Consider the following 14,920-nt stretch of genomic DNA (forward strand, 5'->3'; position numbering starts at 1 on the left):
GTAGAATCCTGTGCTCTGCTTCAGTGAGTAATACAAATGGCTCCATTGGAGCAGAAAGACAAGGTTCTCTGGGTAGATGTGATATTTTTTATTAGACCAACTAAATAGTTGGAAAAATTGTTCTTTGCAAGGTTTCAGGCACAAATGCCCTTCTTCAGGCCCAGGGAGAGTTTTTGTTGGAGTAGTTCACATAAATAAAAGCAGATTGTGCCCTAGGTTAAATTTTATGTATAGCAGTAGTCTAGTAATTTCAATTATAAAATGTGAGTAGGCGCACAATATGTGATAATTTTGCAAGTACATATTTTCTCTTCCATTTTCCTTTTGTGAAAAACTGTTTGCTCTTCCTCAGCAAGCAAATATTTTCTTTCAGGTCATCTAGAGAGAGTCCTGAGGAAGCGAAAATGACTGCAGAATGATTTTGACGCCAGAATGTACCTATTCAGTATGAAGTAGTTGTTCTCTTCTACATTGAGGTTGGAACAGTTGTGGCCTTCTATCTCTTCCAGCTGTCCCTAGTAACAGCTCAGTGAAGCACAATTTTTTTTCTTTTTTTTAAAACCTTCTAACATCTGCTGGCCTTGCATTATTAAGCACTTTATCTTTGCAAGAGAGGATGTCTACTTCCCATTGCTTTGCATATTACCATGCAGATTTAGAGTTCAGATGCCTTGTTTGTTGACTTTTTTTTCTTCAGAAAACACCTTGTGAAAGAGAAGTATATCCACTGGAGTCAGGTTGTGATCTGCTGAAGTGACTAACTAGGTATTTATTTTTTTTGGTTATTTGTATTATTAACTTTTGGTACCTTTGAACAGAAGCTATGTTCCAAACCTTTTGTCACTGGGATCTTTAGCTAATCTAAGAGTGTATTTCCTTAGAAACATTAAAATATTTTAATAGAGTAAAGCACTAATTAATTATCTGTTGCTCCTCAGCACATTTTTGACCATCTTTCACTTCATAGAAGATCAAATTTAGTGTGCTTTATAGGATGACAATGTTAATGTCAGAGAGTGGTGCTTCCAACCTGCCTAAAACTAACAAGACTTGCGATTTGTGTTAAGTAAGAGTTATCCACATGCAGCATAGGAATATTTGTTCAAACAATTTAATCCTTGTGTTCACTTTTGAAGTAGAATACTATCAAGTGTTGCTCTTTGGCTTACAACTTAACCTAGTGCACCAGGGTCTCAATAGGAAGATGTTCCCTGTGGATTCTTCTTGCCTGCTTGACCAGATGTATTGAAAGGACTTATGGTAGAAATGAAATAGGGCTACGTGTCTGCTTGCAGTGATTGAAAGAGGCTGAATGATGAATGTGTTCACACTCTATTTTTCAAATATTTTTATTTGTATTTGTTTATTGGGGAAGTAGTGAACAAGGGAGGTTAGACTTTTTAAATAACTCTGTCTAAATATCCTGGCAAAATAGGCAGAGATCTGAAATTCTTTAAAATGTGGTATTATTGAGGTTTGAGAATCAGGACAGTGCACTATTGTTTTTCTCTAACCTATCATTCTGCTTGGATTGGAGTTTAAGTGGCACCTCTGATTTTTCATACATGGGTGCTAATGCAGGCTTGAATTCATGCATTGTTTCCACCAAAAAAAAAATGGAGGTTTGTTCTGTAAAATGTCTTATGCTCAAAAGATACTTATCCTAAAAACTAAATTTCACTCCACCTATTGTTTAGTGAACACTCCCCTGATCAACAGGGCCCAGGACAAATGATCAGCTTTATGTTTAGCTAGAACATATCTATTCAATTCCTGACTGAATCACCTTGAAATTTATGGCAGGGTTTCTTTATTCTTAAGTGTTATGCCATGTGCTACACTGTCTATTACATTGTAATGCCAAATACCAGTACACAAATCTGACCACATAAACTAAGTTACTCTTCTATAAGGCCGTATATCTGGTTCTACCCAAGTTGCAGAGATTATAATAAATTTTTGGGAGACTTCTGTCATGGCAGTGCATGTGTTCATAGATAAACCATAATATTGAATTTTTAGTTTCCAAATAGGGCTCAAAGCATGATATTTAATACATAGCCAAATATTGTAGATTTGCAGTAAAATGGCACTATCAAGAGTCAAATTTTAAATAACAGAGACTAAATTCATGCTTATCTTCTCATTCTTGACTTCCTTATCTAAATAAAGAATTTTGTGTGTGTGCAGCTTTTGCACTTGCAAAATTGCAGGGCTAAAATTGGAGCCCAGATGAGGCCTCTTAAATATTTAGCCTTAAGGATTTAATGAAAAATTACTAAGTAAATAATATATATATGCAATTCATAAGCAAAATTCAAACTGATACAAATATATAGATGTATCAGTTTGAATTTTGCTTATGAATTGCAAGGTTTATAGGTTAATTTAACATGCTGCACTGTGTAGACACAATATGTGCAGTTATGGGTGGATGTCGAACTCCCAGTTCTTTTGCTTTTATGGGATCAAGTTAGATATTTTAAGTAATTTAATATCTCATTGCTTTATACATGACAGTTCTGAAAAAAAGTTTAGGATCTTATAAACTGTAAATTTTCCTGTGATATTCAAACTAGTATAGATGAGATTGTCATGACACTTGGGAAAGTGATGTATTTTTCTATATTAGTTCATGCTTCAGAGTTGTATAGCAGTATGAGTCTTTTTTGGTCTATCATGTTACTTACTGTGTGCTGCCTATCCCACTCCCTTCAGAGCTATACAAGAGGGAAATCACTCCCCAAAAACATTATATCTTTAATATTTTTTCAATATTACTTTGGTATTTTTTTCCACTGTCAAGTTATTTGTATTAGGGATTTTCTGTCTGATTTTTTTCTGACCTGATTTCAAAATCCTGAATTTGATGTTAAGGTTCTTTCTGTGGTAAAACAGACTCCCATAACCAAAAAATAATGATTTTTTACTAAAGCATCCAAGAAGTAACTAGCCAGAGAGAGAGTTCTCTTCACATAAGGGGATATTCATTAATAATAAACTAATTCAGTAAATTGAGAAAATGTTACTATTTTGAAGTGTTTCCATTGCAGTTTGAAGATCATAATTTTGTGTGGCGTTTATGCGTGCTTGGTTCAAGATTGGTTGGCTTTTTAAATGATTTGTTGTACTCAAGACTTCAAATACAACTAAGATTTGCTGTTAAGAATCTATTGTTATTAAAGTACTTTTTTTTTTTTTTTTAACTAACCCTACATTTTAAGATCAGAAACTCTGCCATGGCTGCAAATAGAGAAACAGAGGCTTTGTTCTACATATATGTGAAGTATGGGAGTCAATAGCAGTTAACTCCTCTTTAAAAAATAAAATAATCTAGTTCTCCAACTATAACATCTTTCATGAAAAAGTACGAACATTTTGGTTATCCAGTTTTTAATATGAACTTACTGTAGCATTTTGAAAAATAGTGCCAAAAGGAACTAATAACTTGGATCTTTTCACATTTAATAATAGATATTTTATGGAAATGTGCAGCATCTGAAAACAGTAGAAAAAAAAATCAACTTCACAGTTCATTCAAAAAATAGAAGCTTTGGTTTTATACACCTTATATGAAATTTAAGCTTTTAATCCACTTGTAGATACCAGAAAAAAAATTAGATGATTTAATGCACCTTTTTCTTTAGTGATATTAAATTGTAGGCTCTTCTGAGTAGGGTCCTTCTTTTACTCTGGCCTGATACAGTTTGTTCCCTTTGTGTTACAGTAAAGCAAACATTGTAAGCTAATCTTTCTAGAGTATGTCAGACATTGCACTGAACATTGCATGGGAAAATAGAGAATTAATAATTTAACTGTTTGAAGAAGTCTGTAAGTCTTCATAAGATGAACCCAAGATGCGTGTCCAGATGAGTGCAGTTGTGCAGTGTGTGGTGGTGCAAACACATTTGCAGTGCCGCATACTGCACAGTCCAAGGTTCTCTGCGCTGCCCGAGTGTGTGCTGCACCAGGTTTTTTTCCGCAGGCTTTTTTGACCTGTGGACATCCAGAGGTCAAAAAAACAGTGGAAATAAGAAATGGAGCAATGCATGCTCGACCAGTGCATGTGCTGCTGAAAAGTGAAGCCGGCCTGCCCAAAGTCGCACTCTGCTGCCAGTCAGGCTCCGCGTGGCAGAATCACCATGGCTGCAGCCCTGGGACACTCCCAGGACCCCAGATAAGTTTGCTAGGGCCCCAGCCTCCTCCTCCCCACCCAGGGTAACTTGCAGCACACCAAAGCGTGCATGCCTCGGGCATTCCCTGGGGACAAGAAGTGGTGGTGCAACGTGTGCCACCGCTACTTGTCCCCAGGGAACCAAACATCCACACACATCTGGATGTGCCCAAGCAGTGCATGGGTGACGATATAAAATGTGTCAACTGCATTATAATGATTTTGTTTAGCACATAAAGTTTGTTGCAGATATAGTTGTCCCATGGTTCACACTATTGTGATTTGTATAGAAAAATGATTCAGTCTGCCTTCAGTAGCTTTCAGCATATTCCACAAGTTCATTTACATTTTTATTTTTGTTTTAATTGTCTGGTTAGGTACATTAGTTCTAGTTAGAGTAATTACTACATAAGGAAATCTGATCTTTTTCTGGAAAATTACAGACAACAAGAGAAAATAAAATTTTGCATATAGAAAATATAACTACAATCACCACTGTTAATAATGCCAACTTCATTTCCACAAAATACATGTGTATGTAGGTTTGTAAAGTTAAATATAATCTTAAAAAGCCTTAATCTACATACAATTATAGTCCTTTTAAACATCTTAAAAGAAAATTCTGCCCTCATAAAGGTTGAATACATTTAGTATTTGTGTTATAAGCATACATTTATTATCACATTCCAGTGTTCAGTGCTTGTCTGACACTAAGGTGAAATAGCTAAGTCTTTTAAAAAGATGCTTTTGCAGTAAAGCCATCTGAATTTTTATAAGTGAATTTAATCATTGTTTAACATGGGCCAGCATTTAGTTTTTTACAAGCATTGTTGGAGTTTGCAGTTTTACAAGCAAGAGGATTGGTTTCTTAATCCAATAAACCATTCTTCTAATTACAGATGGCATGCATTAATTCTTCAGATCCATCATCTTCAACAATCCTTTTTATTATCCTTTTTATTATTTTATTATAATATAAAAATTATTATATTATTTATTTTTATTATTTTTATGCTTCTCTTTTAAGAGTGAAAATGTCATTTTTCTCCTCTTCTTTCTATACTCCTCTGAATTACATAAATGCAACAATGCAGTTCTTCCCCTTTCATTCGTAGTTGTTCTACAAAATAGAATTGTTTTAGCATGTCTAATAAATACCACACAGTTTTCATCTTTAATCGTGCATTGTTTCGACCAGGTTAAGTCAAGTTTTACTGCATGCTTTATCATGAATGTCCAAAAATATTTTTTTTTATAAAGATACGAAACACAAAAATGCTATTGGAATCTTGGAAAGTGAGTTAGGTGTCCTTTAACCAGAAGCAGTTTCATAGGTAATGAGGGAATTCAAGGATTCTATATCTCATTTGTAAGTCAATATATTTATACAGTGTGCGTGCGTGTGTGCTCACAGAAAAGGAATACATCTTGTATTTAGATTTTTTTTAACTGAAACTTTGTCTTCGAATTCCTAAGACAATCCAGGAAAAAAAATTCACACGGTGACAGTATGTAGTGAAAATAAAAATCTTTCTGAAATTCCTATATTTAGTTGGCAACGGAGTGACAGAGCAAATTGGTGAAGAAATTGAAGGAGAGAACCTGGCAAGTATCTGCTCAGGTGACTAAAATAGTTCTGATTTATTGTAGCATAACTAATCAACAGCTTGTTTTCTTTTCTGGTCAAGACTATTGGTCTTGAAAGTATATGTACAAGTTAACCAAAGTACTTCCAGCCTTGAGTCTTGAAGTAGCAGGCTTTCAATCCCCAAATTGTACTATTCTTTTCTCGCACTTAGTTGAATACTTTGGTGACTTATACACTGCCAAAAATGAAGATTATTGCTTTACACCACAATAAATTAGGTTCCAAGATGGACAGTGTGTTTTTTGGCAACAGACCTGATTCAGGAAAGCATCCATTCATAGCAGATCACGTTGAGGCTGGTTTTCAGGTCAAGTACGTGTTTGTGTTGGCATGAACCTTGAACTTCATAACGTGTGGTGCTAGTCCTACTGAAAATGGCATCTTTTAGGGTAGGGATGTTCAACCCCCAGCCTGCAGAGCCATGTCATCTGGCCCGAAGGGGTCCCAAAGGTCCAAAATGTTTGCAGCAGCGGAGTGTTAACAACAATTGCCATTCCCCTGCTGCCAAATTTCCAGATCCTTGGTGAGCCTCACAGACCACATACCACACTGGATCTGACAATGAAGGTGGCCCAGGGCCTGATTCAGGGAAATAGAGGCTGGCTAGAGATAGTGCAGGCCCTGATCCTGTAATTCAGGGCTGTGGGAAGCCAGTTCAAAGGCCAGTCCTGGCTCACAAGTCCTGATCTGGTTCCCAGGCTGGCCCCAAGCCTCTCACCCAGTCCGCACCAGAAAAAGGTTGAACACCACTGCTTCAGGTTTGTGTCTGTTTGCAACAATACAGTGTTATGTAGAAAAGTCTGAGCTAGCCCTGAACAAGCAGAATAATTGAATAGTATTTTAGTCTATGTGGAATGCTGTCCAAATGCAACTCTGCTGCTCTGGTACCTAAACTTTTTTGAGTATCTTTATGTAGTACTGCATTGAGCTTTGTAGGCATACCCTTAGTCAGGTTGGAATTATAGCAGGCAGGGGGAAAAGGTATCAAGACCATATAGTTTTACAGTATAATGTAGCATTCATTTATGGCTCTGATGATTTTTCAGCATATTGGATTTAAAAAAACTGTTGTTAGTTTCTCCATCTAGTCTTACTTTTTGTCACTGTACTAGAAGTGGCTATAGCAAGTCTTTGACACGTATTCAAAATAATTTTCATTCTTTGCGTGAGACTTCATCATAGTAAAAATAGAAGAGCATCATACAATTGTATGATCACACAAAAAGAAATAACTACAAGACAAATTAGTTAAACCAAATTGGCATCCAAACTTTGAGGTTGGAAAAGTAGCAAAACCCCCAGAGTAGGCTGCCTTGCTCTCAGTCTCAACCCAAAGCTGCTATGTCTGCTATAAGTACCTTTTGGAAAGTGTTAGCGAAGGCTGCCTGTAATTTTCTTGCTGTGTGAATGGATGTCATGGGTCTTGGGTGTCATCATCCCTGATATATTTCAAGCACTAAATTCACTCAGATGTTTATTTCAGATGCACTGCAGTGTTTAGTGACTATTAGAAGGGGAAAAATATTTTCTAAGCTAATAATTAATCACTTGATAAACTTTTGGTACTGGTAGGAAGACCATATAATTTCTCCTAAAAACCAAATGCACAGAAACTTAGACATTGGATTCTAAGACTGGTTTGACTACTTTTCCTCATTTACCTTTTGTATAATGAAGTAGAAGGTGTGCATTCCTATGTCAAATTATTCATGGGGATTTGGAACAGTAATGTACTTTATCAAGACGTGTGTGTGTAAATAGACTTTTACATGGAACGGGCTCCCAAGGGAGGTGGTGCTCTCCCCTACCCTGGGGGTCTTCAAGAGGAGGTTAGACGAGTATCTAGTTGGGGTCATCTAGACCCAGCACTCTTTCCTGCTTATGCAGGGGGTCGGACTTGATGATCTATTGAGGTCCCTTCCGACCCTAACATCTATGAATCTATGAATGTTCAGGACAGAAACTTGTAAAAAAAGTTAGAATTAGTTTTGCACAGTACTTGTTGTGTGTTTATATGTATAATACTGAAAATGTAAACTCCGTGTCCACATGTGGTAGAGCTGGAAACATGAGTAGCTAATGAAGAAAACCAGTAAACTTTCAAAAATATTTAAACTTTATTTTTGACTTCTCACAACACATTGTTTCCTGCTGCAGGTGTGGGCAGCTTTCAACATAATATTGTATTCACATTGCAGTCTTTTGTAAGCACAAATGTTTAATGTATTTTGAAATAAAAATATGTGAATATATGTGAATGCTAAGCTTTATTATTTGAATGACTGATGGTAAGTTTGATTGGATTCCTGGATGTAATCATTCTGGTGCAACACTGAGAGTCCTTGGACACCTAGAAGACTAAAAATGTATACTTAATAATATGCACACTCTCCAATGGAATTGTAAATGTGATTTACTGTGGGAAACAGAAATAATAGTCATCTATTACAGTAAAGAGGAACTTATCAAGTACAGCATACATGCCTGCTGTCATCCTGACCTGTGAATGCAGAAATTCCAGTTATCACTCTTCAACCACAGCAAGGTTTGGTTTGCCTTTTATTTGGGCTTGATGTTTTTTTCTGGGGGGAGGGGGGAGGGGCTCATTGCTTAACATATTTAATAGAACACAGCTTTAACAAAAGTATTAGCTTGTCATTAAACTCTAATTTTAGAGTACTTTAACTACAGATCTTAAACTTCTGTTCAGTTTATTAAAATGACTGTCACTTTCTCCTGTTTTCATGTGAACAGGATGGCTATGATCAGGAAATTGCTTTTTGATAGAGACTGGCCACATCTACACAAGATGCTGACTGCATTTACACCAAACGGCTTTGTTGTGATGCTGACCACACAGTAGCCCATGACTGACTCTGCACTAGTCTGTGACTACTGCACAGTAGAGTCTCACGTAGACATGGCCACTGAGTACGGAATTGTAGCAATAAGTTTTTGATAATTAAGGATGAGGGTCTTCAAATTACCTCTCCTTTTTTAATTGGAACCATAACAAAATAAAAATGTCCTCTTCCAAACATGGTGTAGGAGTGATGTTGTAGCTGTGATGGTCCAGAAATTAGGTGAGGCAAGGATTTCTTAGGGTGATACCTTTTAATGTACCAGCTATGTAACTGGGATCAAGTTAGTCAGGCTTTTAAATGCAAATCATTCTTTGTCCTAACATTGTCATCACCTCAGTGCTTCATCCTGACAAAGAATGTCTGTATTCAAATGCTTGTCTAACTTGATCTGGTGCTTGTCTAACTTAATCTATATAATTGGTCAAATCAAAGATATCACCCTAAGAAATCCTTGCCTCTTCCATATTTCAATAATCAAAGTTATCAAAAATAATCAAACGTAATCTCAAAACTGTTGTTTTGAGAGTACTTTTAAATCGTACTGTTTTTTCCCCATTATTTATCATGCAAACCTAGTGTTACCTATAGGAAGTGGAGGGTAGATTTACTTTCTCAACTCTGTGAGAAGTAGAAGGAGTTAAGGTTCATACCAGTTTCGTTCTGCTGACATAGCATTTTTTTTTTTCCTAAAATGGGGTAAAAAAGAGTTCTATTTAAAGAGAGCATTCAATAACGTTAATAATCTACATTAACATTTCTTGATGGAGTTATATCAGGTATGTGGGAAGAAACAGGAGCTAGAGGGAAAAGGTAGCATCAGTTCCATAGTTGTTAGGGGGTGGAAGGGACCTTACAGATCATTGGGTCCAGCCCCTCCTGCACATGACAGGGAAGACTGCTGGGTTCAAATGATCCCAGCAAGATGGGCATCAAGATGTTTTTTGAAGATCGCCAGGGTGAATGACTGTACCACTTCTGGGGGGAGCCTGTTCCAAACCCTCGACACTTAGCTTGTAAAGAAGTTTTTCCTTTAGTCTAGCCCAAAACGATCTTCAATCAGTTTGTGCCCATTATTTCTTGTCCTCTCCTGGGGGGTCTTTGTGAATAGCTGCTCCCCAAACCCTGATGTATGCCCCGATATACTTATAGGCTGCAACCAAGTCCCCTCTGAGTCTTCTCTTCTCCAGGCTGAACAATCCCAAGTCCCTCAGCCTCATTCGTCTTGGTATCCAGGCCTCTAATCATGCATGTGGCCTTCCTCTGGACTGTCTCGAGCATCTCCATATCATCCTTGAAGTGTGGTGCCCAGAACTGGACATGGTGCTCCAGTTGCAGTCTCACCAAGGCTGAGTAAAGAGGGAAGATGACAACATCCTTTGCCTTGCTCAAGATGCTTTAGTGGATGCAAGCCAGTATTTGGTTAGTTCTGCCAGCTGTGGCATCACATTGGTGGCTCATGTTCATTTTGTTGTCAGTCATGGCACCCAGGTCTCATTCAGTTCTGGTGCTGGCAAGCAGAGCACCAGCGAGGCTGTAAGTGTGTTGTGGGTTATTTTTCCCCAGATGGAGTACTTTACATTTCTCTGTATTAAGTGACATCAGGTTGAGGTCTGCCCACTACACAAACCTGTCCAGGTTCATAGATGTTAGGGTCAGAAGGGACCTCAATAGATCATCAAGTCCGACCCCCTGCATAGGCAGGAAAGACTGCTGGGTTTAGATGACCCCAGCTAGATGCCTATCTAACCTCCTCTTGAAGACCCCCAGGGTAGGGGAGAGCACCACCTCCCTTGGGAACCCATTCCAGACCTTGGCCACTCTAACTGTGAAGAAGTTCTTTCTAATGTCCAGTCTAAATCTGCTCTCTGCTAGCTTGTGGTCATTATTTCTTGTAACCCCTGGGGGCGCCTTGGTGAATAAATCCTCACCAATTCCCTTCTGTGCCCCCGTGATGAACTTATAGGCAGCCACAAGGTCGCCTCTCAACCTTCTCTTGCGGAGGCTGAAGAGGTCCAGGTGCCCTAGTCTCTCCTCATAAGGCTTGGCCTGCAAGCCCTTAACCATACGAGTGGCCCTTCTCTGGACCCTCTCCAGATTATCCACATCCCTCTTGAAGTGCGGTGCCCAAAATTGCATGCAGTATTCCAACTGCAGTCTGACCAGCGCCCAATAGAGGGGAAGTATCACCTCCTTGGTTCTGTTCGTCATGCATCTGCTGATGCACGATATAGTGCCATTAGCTTTTCTGATGACTTCGTCACACTGACGACTCATGTTCATCTTGGAGTCCACTAGGACTCCAAGATCCCTTTCCGCTTCCGTGCCACCAAGCAGGTTGGCCTGTATTGCCAGCCTGCCTTCAAGCATGACAACGCTCCTCCATAGCTTGGTGTCGTCAGCTAACTTTGCCAGATTGCTTGTACTATCTGAATCCAAATCGTTAATGAACATGTTGAAGAGCACTGGTCAAACTACTGACCCCTGAGAAACATCACTGGTTACCCTCCACCATGATGACTCAGTTCCATCAATAAGTACCCTTTGGGTCCTACTGTGGAGCCAGTTAGTTACCTAGCCACCAGACAGTGAAGTAGCCGAGGCCGCGTTTTCCCATCACTGTTAATTATAGCAGTGGCGTTCACTATCATTGTAAACAGTTTTGTGTACGTGACTGGAATAAGGATTATTTATTTATATTAGGACTTGAAATCAGGTTTATAGGAAGTAGAACCCAAATGGCTTTGGTGTGTGGGAGGCCAAACTGCTAAATCTTAATAGAGATCTTTAGCAGTACATACCACAGTGGATTATACTACAGATCAACTTTGTTGATACTGGGCATGTCTCCATGTGCACTTTAATGCACATTAGTCTATTATAAAGTGCATTAAAGCAGCACAAAAACTGCTCTTTTGCTAATGCACATTAAAATTGGCTAATGGACATTTTTCTAGTACTTCACAATGGAAGTACTGGATTTCATGCAGATTACCTAAAGCACATTAATGAATGTCTAGATGTGCCCCTGATCCTGAAAAAATTAGCAGTTTTTGGTGTTAAAGGAACGTGGTCACCAGTTATTTGTGACCTAAATATTTAAAAAGCCATCTCTTCTCTTGAGGAGGAACTGATACCGTTTTGAAAAAATTTTGAACCTCTGAAGACTTCAGCTATTTTGTATTACCTGGCTCTGTAAATCAGAATTCTGATTTTGATTAAATAGAGAACTTGTGGGGAAGGAAACCTTTCCCCTAGGTTACTTTAATAGTATGGAGCAGATTCCTGTGAGGAAAGAGGAGGAAAATGTATGCAATTTTAACTAATAGTTGAACTACATGTTTTTGTAAAAGAATTGAGATGCATAAAGCATTTTAAGTTGATTTATCATTGAATACCAATTCTTTCTTAATGTTTTCTTCTAAGATGATAACACTTTTCCTGTTTGTGAACCCAGCACTTTGTGCATATAGTCTCGCTATTGAACTGCTTGTGAAATTGTCTGTGTTAAAATTTTTTGCTGTAAATGTGAGACATGCTGGGGTTAAATAACATTGAACATGAATTCTAAATTTCAGAGTGAATTTTTAAAGTAAAGCTAGGCAAATCTGAAGGTCTTAACTGCAGGTTTTCTAAGAACTACCAAAAAAAATTAAATTTTTTAATCATTTGGACATTAATATTGTTGCGTGGATTATAAATCAGAAAAAAAAATCAATTTTTTCAAATCTTGTCAAAGTACCCGAAGTAGTCTATGTTCTCTTCTTCTTGTTTTTCTGCAGCTTAGCTTCTTTGTCAAATGTCCTGCTCTCTGTAGCAGGGGCAAACAATGTGTCTTTATTTTCTTTATGGTAATCTCTCAAATAATTGAAAGCTGCTCTCCTGTGCCCTCTTAATCTCCTTTTCTCCAAACTAAGCATACTTAGTTTCTTCAAACTTTTCCTGTGTGGCTTGCTTTCCAACCCCTTTGTTATCTTCATTGCTTGTCTCTGGACTCTCTCCATTTTCTCCACATGCCTCTTGAAATGTAATGCTGTAATGGATGCACTATACTAACTGAAACCAAACCAATGCGCTGGGTGTGTCTACATGAGACGCTACTGTGCAGTAACTTTGCCAAGCACTAACCATGACTCAGCACTAATGCTCATTAGTAATGAGCTACTGCACAGTAGTGTCACAGTTAGGGCGGCTAGGATCTGGAACCAACTTCCAAGGGAAGTGGTGCTGGCTCCTACCCTGGGGGTCTTTAAGAAGCGGCTTGATGCCTACCTGGCTGGGGTCATTTGAGCCCAGTTTTCTTCCTGCCCAGGCAGGGGGTCGGACCTGAAGATCTGCAAGGTCCCTTCCGACCCTACTTCTATGATTCTGTTATCTATGTATACGACAAAACTATGGACATTTTGTCTTACAAAAATAAATAAATATGTTGTAAGATAAAATGTCCATAATTTTCACTTTAGGAAGCAAAATGTCACAATATTATGTCAGAAAGCCATATTGGCCATATTTAACCATGAAAATCTCAACCATAAAAACATTACTACCCACAGTGAGACAAATGAAACATCAACAAATTCCTCATAGATACTCAGTAACAGTTTTCTCCTTGCCATCCCAGGAAACCAGTGGTCTTAATTGTACATTTGAATCATGTCTGTCTTGTATATATAAAGGTTTTGTAAAATGGTCAAGATGTGGTTTAGTACATTATGGCTGCTTGCAAATATGGGGGGGAGCAACGCTTTACTTTAAACTCAACGTGCTCCTGCACTGAGCCCAGCACATGCCCAGAAGAGGCAGTGCCTTAGTTGCACCCAGCTTTCCCAGTATCTTCAGTTGGTTTTTCTGGGCATTTTTATGTAATAGCTAATTGAATCAGCTTTAGCTAAAAGTGCCAAAAAGCCCCACTAAAGAACCTGATCTGTACAGATGCTGTGAAGCCAGGTCAAAGTAACATGCTGCTGCTTCCAGTAGAGCGCATTTCCCCTCTACCTCTCCACCCCATGTCTATTGGTGCCCTCCATGTATACAAAATGAAACTGCATAAGTTTTATTCATTAATTTATTTTAAGGAAAATGTCTAGGGTCATGAAAAGAGCATGTCAGGTTTCCCACCCACTTCCTACTGTCATCCATTTCGATTCTCCCTTAGTGACAAATCCATAAGGAAAAGCATACCAAGCTCAAGCAGTCTCTGCAGAAAATAATCGTGGTGTTCCACTGCCCCTACAGCATAGCACAGTCTTCACCTTTTTATATCGAAGAGGTTTTATATCTGCAGTCCTGTAGTGCTTCTAAAATAGATATAATCTTAATATTCATATGAATAAAAAAATAGAAAATGACAGACTTAATGAATTGTGATTTGATTTAAAGGATTCCTTTCTACTGTATATTAATGTAAAGCAGGTCTCACATAGACTATTTTCTGTTCAGGATGTGTTGACATAATGCTTCTGTAATGTTTTGACTTGGTAACATATAACAACCTCATAAAAAAATTAGCAACATACAAAATTGAACACAGAAAAATAGATGTATTAAACATTGCTAATTGAGCTAAGCAACTAATTGCAAATAATCAATCCTCATTCTATGGGGATGTTTTTAGTGGGGTTCCATGGAGATTTGCTGCTATTCCATAGATTTATCAATAATCTGGAAGAAAATATTGTTTCACTACTGGTAAAATTTGCAGATGAGAGAGCTGGATTTCTTGACAGGGTTATTTGAATAGCATGCGTCTTAATTGGACGAAAAGTAAGACTGTACTTTTAGAACCACAATGTAGGCCCTATTTTTAGAATGAGGGACTGTACTTTGGAAAAAAGTGGCACTCAGAGGGCACATCTACACGTGCAAATGCTGCTGGATGGGTTTGTTCCAGGATAATTTCCTCTGGAGTAAACCCACCCTGGGCAAGTGTCTACACTTTAGCCCATTTGGGAGCAGATTTATTGCTGCTGGCAGCAGCCTGCTCCCATCCCCTCTGGCCATGCACCAGCCCCTTGCAGCATCCAGGGGCAGCTGGAAGCTCTGGCCACAGCCATCTATGACTGGTGGCCATCTTTAAAAGGCATCCCTGCTCCCTGACCACCTGCCTCCCTGGCCTGAAGAGCTTTGTGCCAATGTACTGCAGCTCTGTTATCAGAGCCTGTGCCTACTGCAGCATAGCTGCTCCACCCCCAGGCCCCAGGAGTGACATCCAGTGCCCTGGGCTCTTGCTGGACACCC

The 14,920-nt window shown here is 38.6% G+C and overlaps 1 protein-coding gene across 1 annotated transcript in view; it reads left to right on the forward strand.

Moving 5' to 3' along the window:
- Window positions 1-8,074, forward strand: part of TMEM245 (transmembrane protein 245) — a 138,056-nt gene extending 129,982 nt beyond the window's left edge. Inside the window, exon 17 of the mRNA XM_014611418.3 lies at window positions 374-8,074. Coding sequence (XP_014466904.2) covers window positions 374-419 — 46 coding nt within the window. The 3' untranslated portion in view covers window positions 420-8,074. The remainder of the gene's footprint in view (window positions 1-373) is intronic.
- Window positions 8,075-14,920: the final 6,846 nt, after the last annotated feature.

The sequence above is a fragment of the Alligator mississippiensis genome, chromosome 5 (genome assembly GCF_030867095.1).
Source record: "Alligator mississippiensis isolate rAllMis1 chromosome 5, rAllMis1, whole genome shotgun sequence".
NCBI classification, from domain to species: Eukaryota; Metazoa; Chordata; order Crocodylia; family Alligatoridae; genus Alligator; species Alligator mississippiensis.